We start from the raw sequence: 12,509 nt of genomic DNA, 5'->3' as shown, positions 1-12,509 counted from the left end.
ATTCCTGGTTATCTGATATTCATAGCCCTATCCACTAGCTCATCAGCCCCACTGCTTCTGAGGTCAGGGGCCTTGTTGGGCTCATCTCTGTGGCCTACACAGACTTTGGTTCATAGTAGGAGCCCATGAAATGCTTTGCTCAATAGAAGGCAAAGGGGGTGGGTGTCATGCTGGAGGGAACCAGGAGGTCCCCATCACCTCTACTCCTAGCCCCTAGTGCCAGTGTGAGAATGCCTTTGCCCCTCTCCCAGCCTGTTTCCTCCCAAGGTTTCAGAAGAAGCCTATCACTTGGACTGTCCCTCACTCTGACCTGAGGATCCCATTGCCTTCTTGGGGTTTCTCCTGGGACCTGGGCAGCTGCCTTGGAGCCTCCAGCTCTCAGTGGCCACACCTGCCTCCACTGATCCACTCAGCTTTGTTGAACAGGCTGAGCAGGAAGCAGGGTCAGCTTTAGTTAAGGGCATGAAGCTGGTGCCAGCTCCCCATTCAAACCCCAACAGCAGGAACTTGGGTCAGGCATCTTTATTTCATAGGGCAGCTGAGCTCATCTCACTGCCAGGAGAGGGTCTGGACAGTGAAAGCCCGGCTGGCAGGAAGGGGTAGGGCAAACACCCTGGAGCCGGGGCTTCCCCACCCTTTGGCTTACAGACACTGGCCAACCTGGCAGTCTCCGGGGCTCTGAGGGCCCCTCCTATGGAGCACCTTCCACTCCCACCTCCCAAGTTAGACCTGGGGTTTCACAGGCTGGAATCTGCTCTCCTGAGCCAAGGCTGCCCCAGCAGCCTCTGCACTGGGGAGAGGCTTCTCATCAGACACCCTGCTGAGAACCTGGAAGCCAGCATTATTGCTGCTGAACCAGGAATGGGACGGAGGAGAGAGAATTGGGAGACAAAGGGCTGGATGTGAACCCCTTCAGCTGGGCCTGGTGGGCCTGGTTCCAGGGGGTCGTTTTGACCACCAGTGGAGGGCCTTGCTCCTTCCTCCTGCCATCACTGGCAAACATTAGGGAGTGGGTTGAGGGCAGGATGCCACCTCCTGCCTCCATAGGGCCTGCCTGCCCATGTCTGGTGCGTGCCCTGGGCTCTGAGTCCAGCAGATAGGCCCCAGCTCTGCAGAGGCAGCTCCTCAGGTGAGTGCCTGCTGGATCCAGCTGATCACACCTGTGATGCGGGTGTAGACGCCAAAGTAGTTGGGTCGACCGCAGCCTAGGCCCCAGCTGACCAGTCCCGCCAGGAACCAGCGGCCACTGGGTGCCTTACACACCAATGGGCCACCCGAGTCACCCTGAAACGGGGAGAGAAGACCCAGGGCTGCATCAGGGTAAGGGCACCCCCCCCCCTGCTGGATAAGGCGACATGGGGGTTCAAGTTCTGACTGTTGGGAATTTGCTGGATGCCAGAAAGTCATATCCCCTCTCGCAGCTCTGCTTTCCTCACACCTGCTAAGGAGACAAAGCAGGCCCTGCCTGGCCTCCAGTGGGTCCTGCTCTTGTAGAACTGTGGCTGTGAGTCCCCACGCCCCCACGCCACCTCTGCCTGCCTTCTGTGGCTGACAGCCCTCCAATCCTCCCCACATCCACCTTGCTGTGCAAGGAGCAGAACTGGGTTGGACCACCATGAAGTCTCTTCTGAGCTCAACCTGAGTCCAGTTCCCTCGTTTGTAAAGTGAGCTTAGCCTTCGTCGCCACCTAGCTGGGAGGCTGGCAGGCTTCAGTAGGCTTATGTGAGTGAAGAACTGGGTCCTGGGTGATGTTTCCCTCTCTCCCACCTCTCTCTTATGCCCTGAGGGAGTCACCTGGCAAGCATCCTTCTTGCCCTTGAGGTAGCCGGCACATAGCATTCGAGGTGTCACCTGATAGCGGTAGGCTTCACTGCACAAGTCCTGCGGGATCAACTGCACATCCACCTTCTGTAGCGCATTGCTGGTGGGGCCTGCCATGGGGTCAAAGGCGAAGGTGAGAAGATCTGGGATCCCTGGGAGCACCCAGGAGCTCTTCTCACCCCGTACCTACTAGGAGTAGTGCCTGCCCCTCCACATCAGTCACCCTGTCTTGGCTCCTTCTCTGCATGGCTCATGGTGACAGAGCCCCCAGCCTCCTTGCCCCTCCTTCCTGCTCTAGTGTCTCTGGGCTCCTGTAACCCTCTGCTCCTAGGGATGTTTCCAAAGTACACATCTGACCCCTTCACGGCCCCTTTAAAACTCTAGCGGTGCCCACTGTCTAGCCCAGTTCATCTCTGAGAGGGCTGCATATCACAATCCCCTGGGGGGCTTTAATGCACACCAGCACCTGCCTGAACCCAGAGATCTGACCTCTTTCATCTGAGGCAGCCCAGGCATCAGGGTATTTTTTGAAGCCACGCCAGTGGTTCTGAAGTGCAGGTGGAAGGAGAACTCCTGGCCCAAGATTCTTACAGAGCCTGCAAGGCCCTGCCTGTCCTACCTGCCATCCCTCAGCCAGGTGCTCTGCCCCTACCCTGCCTCCCCTCTGCAGGCCGCTGATGTTCTCAGGTCTCCCAGTCTCGACACCTGTGCCTTCCTAGGGGACACCTTTCCCCTTTATCTGGATGCTGTGACTCATCTTCCAAGCCCAAGCTTAGCCCCTCCCTGACCCCACCAGGGTAGGAGCCTCCTCTGTGCTGCCACTGTCCCCTGTACCTCCTCATCCATGTCAGTGCTTATCACTATCTGTCTCCCCCAAGAATATTTTTTTTTGAGACAGTCTCACTATGCACTCTCGGTAGAGTCCTGTGATGTCACAGCTCACCTCAACCTCTAACTCTTGGGCTTAAGCGATCCTCTTGCCTCAGCCTCCCAAGTAGCTGGGACTACAGGCACCCACCACAACACCCGGCTACTTTTTTGTTGTAGTTGTCATTATTGTCTACCAGGCCCTGGGCTGGGTTTGAACTCGCCAGCCCTGGTGTATATGGCTGGCATCCTAACCACTGAACTGTGGGCACCGAGCCCCCCAAGAATATTCTGTTGTCATCTATATACCCCTTATTGCTTAACTCGATGCCTGGTCTATAGTAGGTGTTGTTGAATGAACGAATAAGTGAGTGAACCAACCCTTGCTTTGCCATGACTCTTGTCATTCTCTTGGACAAATCACTTTTCCTCTCAGTCTCCCCATCTTTAAAATTCCTGTATGGTCCTGCCTGCCTCCAAGACTGTAAATCATTGTACACATATTTAAAGCTACCCCATGAAGTTTGCAGGGCATGGGTGTACTTATGCCTTCTGGGCCTGTATTCACTGGACTGCTAGGTACCTCCAGGGACAGCTGGCTCTGGTCAGCTAAGATGGAAAGGGGAGAGATCCCTTGTTTCTGAGAGCTAGAGCAGAAAGAGCTTGGGCTCTGGAGGCAGGCAGTCCTGGGTTCCAGTCTCTGTCCCAGTGTTCTCTGGGGGTATGACTTTGAGTTGCTAAATGTCTCTAAGCCTCGGTTTCTCCATCTCACAAAATGGAGCGTAATACTCACGCCAGGGTTATTGGGTAGACTATATGAAATCATGTTCCCCTGAAATCCAGCCTCCATGTGGAAAGTGCTAAAGTAATTAAGAGCTTCTATTCTCTCTGCCCAAAGAGCAGAGGGTCAGAACTTGTGCTTGAGTAGTGGAGTCCCTGGCTTGCCCCGTTACCCCACACATGTGTCTGCGACCTCAGTTCTTCTTAAATGCCCTTCCAGAAGGAAGGGAAGAGCCTGGAGGATAGATGGCAGAGGCCTACAGACCATACTAAAAGGAGATTTTCTTCTGTCAAATTTAACTCTGTGGAATTCCAGGACTAAGAGGGCCGGGAGTCGCCCCGATCCCTGCCCACCTTCCTCCAGGCCTGTTGCACCCTGTATCCCCCACCACGGGTCCCCCTGCTCACCGCCCTCGCGCAGGGCGCCCCAGCCCGTGATCCAGCAGTGCAGGCCGGGCTCAAAGAAGTGAGAACGTGCGGGCAGGCAGACGGGGCGGACGGCGGCCGAGCGCACCACGGGGTGGTCGAGCTGCAGCAGCGCCACGTCGTAGTCGTGGCTGTCCTCTTCGTGGTACGGGTGCAGGAGCAGGCGGCTCACCTTGAAGGACACCTCGCCAGGCCAGCGCGAGCTCTGCCACACCTTGCCCAGGAACACGGTCCACAGTGTCGGGGAGGCCATGCTGGGGGCGGGGCGAGAGGAAGGTGTCCTGCTCTGCGGCTGCCTCTGCCCTCCTGGACCCTCGCTGCAGCCAGTTCCCTGCCTGGGTCGCGGTCCTCCACACTCACCCATCCCACCCCAGGACCCGCAGCTGGAGGCACAGCGTTCAGTGTCGGCCCTGGAGTCTGCCTGCCTGGGTCTAACCCCAGCCTCCTGCCGCCTTAGATACGTGTCCCTCTAGGCCTCCCTCTCTGCTATCTGTGAAATGGGAGTAGCATTTTCTACTCATATGATCTTGGGGATAAGATTGTGTATGTAAAAAATTTGGCACAGTGCCCGAACAAATATATATATATTTGTGTATGTATATATAAATAATTTTTTCCCCTGTGCGCTTTACAGGCTGGGACTGCTCTGAGCTCTCTAATAGGGAGTGGGTGGAAGCTGAGTGAGGGGCGGAGCCAGGAGGGATCCAGCAGTCTAGATGTCCCATCCTGGGCCTTGATTCCTTTCTTTACCTGAGGGCAGTGGGGAGCCGGGGATGGGGTTATAGAATGCAGCGGTTTGGCCTCTAGCAGAAGATGCAAAAGGGAGGTGGCCTCGGCTGGGGGCAGGCTCTGGAGCCCAGATTTGGCGGAAGGGTGAGAGGGTTTCAGCCCACCAGATGGGGAAGATGTCCACAGGGTTGGTGATGTCCCCTGGAACTTCCCTGGCCCTGCCCACCACCACTGTCACAGCTCAGTCACACCTGGGGGAGCCTGCTCATGACCAGGCTGTGCAGTTCTGTCCTTCACTGTATCCCCAGCGCCTGGCACAGCCCCTTGCACGTAGTAGAACAACAGATATTGCTGAATAAATGAATGAGTAAATGAATGAATCACTGACCCACTAGAAGCAAGATACCAAAAGTAGTTCACAGAGAGGTTGAGCAATCTGTCCAGGAACACAGTACACTCACCGTGGAGCCAGGACTAGACCCCTCGTCCTGCTAGCCAGTCTGAGGGCTCTTCATCCCCCTTCATCTGTCTGCGAAGGGCTCAGACACGCACCTCCCACCTGGCCTTCCCTGCCCACATCTCACAATCTAGGCCCTGCGCCCCGCTCACCTGTCCTCCTGGAAGCAGTGGGCAGCTGTTATCACCCAGCGGTCAGCGATGAGGGCCCCCCCACAGATGTGTCGACCCCGGACCTGGAGGCTGGCCTGCCATGGCCATTCACCCTCGGAGGACACAGCCCCACCCACGATGCGGGTGGAGGGGCCCTGGAGGCCACAATCTGGGGTAGGGATAGGGGTGGACAGAGGAGGAAACGGGGAAAGGCCAGTGAGACACCGACAGAGAGAGACAGAGGAAAAGCAAAGGAAAGGGAAGAGAAAGGGACAGTCAAGGCCAAGGCAAGGAGGCAGAGGCCAAGATAGAGAGAGACAGATGGACAAATGTTGAAATTTCCCGCCAGCCTTCCCCTGCAGCCCCTCTCTCCCCCCAGGCTTCAGTCTGGGATGGCTGGGCCCACTCACCACATTGCTGCTCATCAGAGCCATCCCTGCAGTCGGGCTGCCCATCACACTGGGGGTTTGGCTTCTTCACACAGCTTTGGTCCTCACACTGGAAGGTGAATGTCCCACAGGGCACCCCTGGGGTGGAGGGGTGGAGGGCATAGAAGGTGGGTCTCTGAGCCCCAAGGAAAGATGGAGCCAAAGAGGCCAGGAGGTGACAGATAGGGAGGGGTCCCTTGATCACACTGAAGCCAGCCATGTCCCTCTACTCAGACAGGGTGTTGAGAACAAGGCTGTGTCTCCCTCTCAGACTGGGGTTCCTGACATCTGTGCCTCCCCAGCCTACATGGACCTTGAAGACAGAACCGGGCCTCCACTTACAAAGTAGGGTCCTCCAAGCAGGGCCATGTCTCCTGGTTGACTAAGTCTCCCCACTTAGCCTGACAGTCCCCTGCTCTGGCCCTGCACTGCTACCTACCTTGTCCCTGCTTTTACCATAAGGTACTTTCTGTATCAGCCTGGTCTTTGCCTGGTCTCCTTTCCCCTGCCTATTTACATTTCATCTCTGATCAAGCCCTAGTTAAAAGCCTGCTTCCTGTAGGAAGCTCTCCATGCCTGACGTCCTCCCTGCCCCCCAGTCTCTCCACACCACTGGACATAATGTTCAGAAGGCTCTGGTTCAGGAGAGTCTCCCATCACATCTTCCTGATAACAGGAGCCCTGTGGAGGGCAGGAACCACATCTTTGTGTCTCTATTCCTATTTCCTCAGCCTACCTTGCCTATCCCTGGGTAATCTGCCTGTATTTGGTGAGTTGGATGGAAGGATGGATGTATGGATGGGTGCATAGGACAATAGACCTAGGCAGAAATACAGCCATTGGTGGATTGATGAGGCAGGGAAAACTGACAAGCAGCTAAAAGGATGGATAAATGAGTGGATGTAAGGACCAGTGGACATACAGGTGCTAGGGAGATCAACAAATGGAAGGATGAATGAAGAACAGACAGATGGGTAGGTGGTCAAACCAATATATAGGTAGATTGATAGTTGAATGGGTAAGGGGGCCAATGATTGGACACATCCAGTGGATGGATAGATGAATGAATGGACATATGAATCAATGGAGACAGGGCAATCGGGGAGACCAGAAGGACAGAAGGATGGATGAGTACGCAGATGCAGGCACAGAGGGGTTGCCTAAGAGGCAGAAGAGGCACACAGCAGGGCCACCTACCTTCCTGGCACTGCTGCTCATCGCTGCCATTGAAACAATCAGAACGCCCGTCACAGACCCGGGACAATGAGATGCACGTGCTGTCCTCTCGGCACTGGAATGTGGCTCTGCAAACTGTAGGGGAGACACAGGAGGGGGAGGCGGGTGGGACCTGAGATGGCTGTGGAAGGCATAGTGTAGGGCCCTCTACCCATCACAGATCTCTTCCTCAGCTATTTGACACCTGAGTGTCACAGCAACCCTGTGCGATACCCCATTTCATTGGTAGAAACAGAGATGAAGTGACTTCCAAGGTCATTTGGCTGAGCCAGAACTTGAGGCGAGACATTCAGTTTCCAAATACAAGGCACCCTCCTCAGCACCTTGGCAGGATCCTCCCGGGGCAGACATATCTCCTTCCCCCCTCACTTCTCTTCCCACAGATTTAAAACTTTGTCAAGCAGGGAAGGGGGACGTCTCCTGTCTGAGTGGTGACTCTGGGGTCAGAAGCCAGGACTCAGAGGGAAAGTGTAATTCCAAGAGAGTTCTAGGTTAGGGGACCACCAGGAGCCTGAGCAGCTTCTTCCAGGGCTGAGCGGTGGTAACAGCAACTCCAGTAAAAGCTGGCAACTCCCAGTCTGAGCCCTGGCAGTGGAGGGAGGAAGGCCCCATTCAAGGGAGGGAGATAAAGGATTCTCTCCTTGGCCATCTGGGCCTGCCATCTCTCCTCCTCCCCTACTCTCTTCCTTCTTAGAAGGCTGGACAGGATAGAAGGCAGGGAGTGGTCACCTGGTGGGAAGAAGCCCTGAGGTGCTGTCTGGAGACCAGGGTACCTCCTTGTCCCTGCCACTGCTCCCATAGGGTGGTCCTGGGAGGCCGCTTTCCCATTCTGTGCTTTATTGTGCCATCTCAGCACAGCAGAGGACCCCACTTCCTAAGTGCTGATAGCTCAGCTCCCCAGGGAAGGTGAGGACAGGGGAGGGACAAGTGGGTTGCTCACCGCAGTTTCTCTCATCCAGGCCATTGGGGCAGTCCTTGATCCCGTCACAGGCAGGGACACAGAGTCCATTCACAGAGCAGAGGAACTCTCCAGGGCAGGCTGGGAAACCACAGGCGACAGTGGAGACAAGGAGGATACCGTTAGGACACACATGTGTAATGGTGAAAATGCATGAAGAGGCATCAGCACCTGTGTGCTTACACGTGTGTGATCAGGTACCCACAGATACCTGTCTCTGGGCACCTGTGTACACAGTCCACTCAGACATACATATATGTGAGTGTAAGCCGACCTCCTTGCACACATGTTCACACACCAACCTGCATGTGTTTGGCACGTGCGCACACACACTCTCTCACTCCTTTGGTCCAGCCCCTTAAGCAGCTGCCAATGAGCCCTGTGGTTCCAGGAATGGCTGAGTGGCAGGGAGACACTGCAGGGGGTTCAGGAGGCATCCGGCAGCCCATACTCACGGTCCGACTGGTTGTACAAGCCGTAGTGCACCTGCACGCCAGGCCCGGTGAGGGAGATCTGGGAGGTGAAGTTGATGGTGATGCCAGCCGTGGCCACCACGGGGATCCTCTCAGCATAGGGCTGCAGGGTGCGGAGGCCACACAGCCTGGGGGTGATTAGAAATGACTCAGGGCCACACCAGCTCATCTCCCAGCCCAAGAGAAGGCACAGCCTGAGTCCTTGTGCACAGACAGAGCAAGGATGGGGCAGCCAAAGGGGAACAAAGAGCTCACCCTGCTCCCACACTTCCTCTGTCTTTGTTTCTCCTTTGAGTGACTGCTCATCCCCAGTTATCTTTTAGAAAGCAGGCTGGCTATGCTATGCCCCTGCTCAAAAACCTTCAGTGGCTCCCTATTTCCTATGGGATAAAAATCCAAAGTCTGGATTCTAGTCCCAGTCACCTAGGAAACCATGAGATTCTAGCAGGCCAGGGGCCTTCTTGGAGCCTCACTTTTCTCTTGCATAAAACAGGGGAAATTATTATTTCTGTTAATCATAAACATGAGAAAAAGTTTCCATGTGTCAGCAGTGCCTTTGACCAGCCCACTCTCAGTAGATAAGAGAGGTTATTCTTCTTGTGCTCAAGGTGGGATGGGGGGGACGGGCAGCAGTGCTTCTATTGGGGCTCTGTCCCTCCTGCTGAGACACTGCCTCAGCCCTGGTGGTCTCCCTGTGACCCACTGGGCTTGAGGGAAGGACCTTCTCCTGGGGCCAATAGCACAGAGCTGATAGGCAGCATCTTCTCCAGGTGTGCCCCCCACTACGGGAGCACCCTCCCATCCCTGCTGAGTGATGCCTCCCTATACCACCAAGATACTCTATTTAAACAGAGCAGGTGGGGAACATCCACAGAGAGGCAGAGCCTTTCTTTCCTACCCAGAGAATAGGTAGGAGTCATTCCACCTCTGGGTGGAGGGCTCAGGGGCTCCTTCCACAGAAAATCTGGGTGCTCCTTCCACCTCACCAATGAGCAGGTGGGCATGCCTTCACAGAGTGTGTACCAGCTCTCCCCCAGAACAGCGGGACCCTCCCCACACAGTAGCTGGGACTTCCCTTCCATCTCAGGTGGGACATCCTTGCAGAACAGATGGGGACATCTTCATCAGCTCATAGGAATGCCCCCCACAGGGAAAGGAACACCCCACAGAAATAGGAACAACTTGGCAGATGGAGAGACAGAGAGAGGTGAAGATGCCCTCAGCAGAGAAAGTGGAAGGAAATCAAGAGAGCAGGGAGGAATCTCCCCAAATCTCTGTGGGAACACCCCACAATAAGTGCAGCCCCCCCACAGAGCAGGCCACCTAATTCTCTGGGGCGCAGCACTTCTCCAGAACATCTAGAACAGGGCAAAGACTTGACAGTTTGATGAGTTAGTCAACAAACAATTGCGGATGAGCCCTGTGGTGGTTTTGACCATTTAAGGTGTGGGGCTGGGACCGGGCCTCTGGTCTGACCCTTCTCTCATTGGCAGCAGCTTCACAAGACCTCACTCCACAGGATTCTGCGGTTCATGTGGCAGCTCCACACAGTGAGGGAGGAATCATTCCCATCACATTTTATAGATGAAGTTCATGAGCCAAGGTAGGGCAAGAATCTAGCCTTCAGATACAGAACTCACCCAGCCTGTTCAGTGGGGGACCCCCGATGATTGCCACTGCACCAAGAGCTCTGGGATCTGAACTCCCTCATACCCCACAAGTGCCCCAAGGCCTAGCCAGGAATCTTGCGTAGATCTGTCTGGCCACAGTGACAACATCCTTGTCCTTATGTTAATCAGCAGGTCTCAAAGTGCAGTCCAGGGACCCCTGAAGGCCCCGGATTCATTTTCCTAATAAAATAATACTAAGATGTCATTTGCCCGTCTTCTCTCACAAGGATACAGTGGAATCTTCCAGAGACTATATTCATTAAAGATACACAAGAAAGTAAGTCAACAATACTCTTGTCACTAAATATTTTTAGTTTTGGAAAATGTAATTAATTTTCATAGAATATTATTTATGTTAAAATGTAATGGGCTTATGATTATAGTGAAATAATAAATGTTTTTACATTTTCCAGGTTTTAAACCAAAAAATCCATAAGAAGTAAAAGAAAATAAAGTTGTAAGGAGAAAAACAAAAACAAGAAATAAATTTTCCCTATTTTAACTCCTAATACTGTAAATATAGGTATATAACCTATATAAACAAGCACTCTTTAGGGTGCTGAGTAATTTTGAAGAGACTCAGGACACCCTGAGAAAGAACAGCTGCCCCATGCCACGATTCCTGCCGCCCTCATGGGCCCAGGGTAGGAGAGCCACCACCAGGGGGTGCCCCGGAGCAAGCCTGGCCCCTCTTGCCCTTTAAATCTAAGGAAGTGTGGGGTTTGTTGTTGGAGGAAAACAGTCCTTGATAACTTCAAAGAAAGAACTGGCCCCAGGAAGTGGGGGCAGGGCTCTGGACTGGGAAAGTGGGAAGGGCTGGGGGTGGGAAATGAGGAGCCAGCGCATCAGGGACTTTTGGTGTGTTCCCACACTGTCACAGAAACTGTAGAGAGACAGGGAAGGGATCAGAGGGAGTGGAAGGGAGAAGAACGCTTCAACCTAGCAGAAACTGCCTGGAGGGCTGCGTTGTCACCCTGAGCCTTCGGGCAGGGACTCTAAGGCCCCAACACTTGCCAACAGGAGACTCTGTCTGTTGGGTTCTGGGAAGAACACCAGAACCAAGGCTCAACCTGTCCAGCCTGGGTAGCTTTTGGTTCTCTCTCTGGAGGCCTGGGGGCAGGGCGGAGGGGATGGAATTCCTGGGGTAAGCCTTGCTTTTGTGGGGGCCACACAAGAATTCAAGGCAGCAGCTGCAATCTAGTGATTCAATCTGAGTCACTCAACTTAAAGATGATCTGTTTAGTCTATGCAGTGCTAAAAAAAATTATGTTTAATTTAGTTTCCAGCTAATTTCACATAATAATCTAGATTCCTGCTCTTCCTAAAAAATAAGCAGCCCTGAAAACACTGGCAGGGCACATGGTGCCTTCCCCCTCCCTGCCCTCCCCATGGAGCTGCTCTGGGAGGAGGTTGGAGCTGGCCTGGCCCCTTCCCCATCTAAGTTTCTGGTTCCTGCTGCAGAGACTTCTGGGGGAGGGTCACACCCTTTGATTCTCCAACCCCTCCCATCTACCAAGTGCTCCCCCAGGCTCTCCCCAAGAAGACCAGCTGTCTGATGGCTGTGATGCCCACCCACTTGTCTCAGCTGCCAAGTGTGGAGTGGCTGAAGGCACACTTTCTCACCATGTGGCCTGTCTTGCTTTCCCACCTCTTGGATTTGGGGGGATATTTCTTCCTGGCATCTCCCAGGTAGTAAGTAGGGACCCTGTCAACCTTCCTGCATATCAGCAAGTCCACCTGGAGGAATTTGAGAAGTACTGAATGGATGGATGGACAGACGGACGTAAGAGTAAGTGGAGGGATGGACGCACGCCTGAATGCCCTTTCCTCAGGACAGGCTGAACTGGAAGAAGGACCAGAGAAGGATAGTGCCAAAGAAGAGAGGGGAGAGAACAGCATCCAACATGGTGGCCAGAGAAATGGACCTGCAATTACAGAGCTGAGTTTGAGGCCCAGCTTTGCCACAGGTATACACTGTGTGAAGTTGGGCATGTGGCTTTACCTCAGCCAGCTTCAATTTCCAGGTATGTAAAATGGGGCAATCATGTCTTCCCCCTAGGGTGTTTTAGGGTGTACATAAGAACACGACTGCTTTGAAAGCACATTGCTGATGCTGTCAGGTCGTGAGCTCACCTGGTTCCAGCTGCTACATGGCCAGCCCCAGGACAAGGTCAGCACTGCCAGTGCCCAGTGAGCGTCTATGCTCTAGGCAGTGCTGGCCACTAGGACCTCTGGAAGGACAAGGACCAACCCACAGCCCAGGTCAGGCCAGAGAGGGAGCCTGTGATTCTGCCTGTCCTCGTTGGCCAGGAATGAGTGGAAATGGTGGGGTGGATCACAAGAGAAGTGATGTCACAGGAGAGGAAGCTGGCGGGAGGCGGGTTCCCAGAAAGGGGGAAACCTGAGCTGCGGTGGCGCCCTGTGAGTAGCTTCTGAGACATTAAGAGCTGACGGCCAGATCTCTTGAGGCCAAGTCTCCCCACTGTGTCCAGACCACTCCAGGGCATGAGGC

The 12,509-nt window shown here is 54.3% G+C and overlaps 1 protein-coding gene across 3 annotated transcripts in view; it reads right to left on the bottom strand.

Annotated features, from left to right (window-relative positions):
* Positions 1-507: 507 nt before the first annotated feature.
* TMPRSS6 (transmembrane protease, serine 6) overlaps positions 508-12,509 on the bottom strand; it is a 33,816-nt gene continuing 21,814 nt past the window's right edge. For 2 of the 3 annotated variants that reach the window (XM_012801258.2, XM_003783238.3), the window contains exons 11-18: positions 8,310-8,455; positions 7,837-7,935; positions 6,858-6,971; positions 5,643-5,759; positions 5,233-5,401; positions 3,877-4,148; positions 1,795-1,931; positions 508-1,284 (exon numbers count right to left, since the gene is read on the bottom strand). In XM_012801258.2, the coding sequence (XP_012656712.1) occupies positions 1,126-1,284; positions 1,795-1,931; positions 3,877-4,148; positions 5,233-5,401; positions 5,643-5,759; positions 6,858-6,971; positions 7,837-7,935; positions 8,310-8,455 (1,213 nt within the window). In that variant the 3' untranslated portion in view covers positions 508-1,125. The remainder of the gene's footprint in view (positions 1,285-1,794; positions 1,932-3,876; positions 4,149-5,232; positions 5,402-5,642; positions 5,760-6,857; positions 6,972-7,836; positions 7,936-8,309; positions 8,456-12,509) is intronic. The other variant, XM_023509321.1, reaches the window with a different exon arrangement.

The sequence above is a fragment of the Otolemur garnettii genome, unplaced genomic scaffold, assembly GCF_000181295.1.
Source record: "Otolemur garnettii isolate 467f Iridium unplaced genomic scaffold, OtoGar3 scaffold00007, whole genome shotgun sequence".
NCBI lineage: Eukaryota > Metazoa > Chordata > Mammalia > Primates > Galagidae > Otolemur > Otolemur garnettii.
Note: the sequence above shows the minus strand (reverse complement) of the source record. Positions and strands in the feature narration are given on the sequence as shown.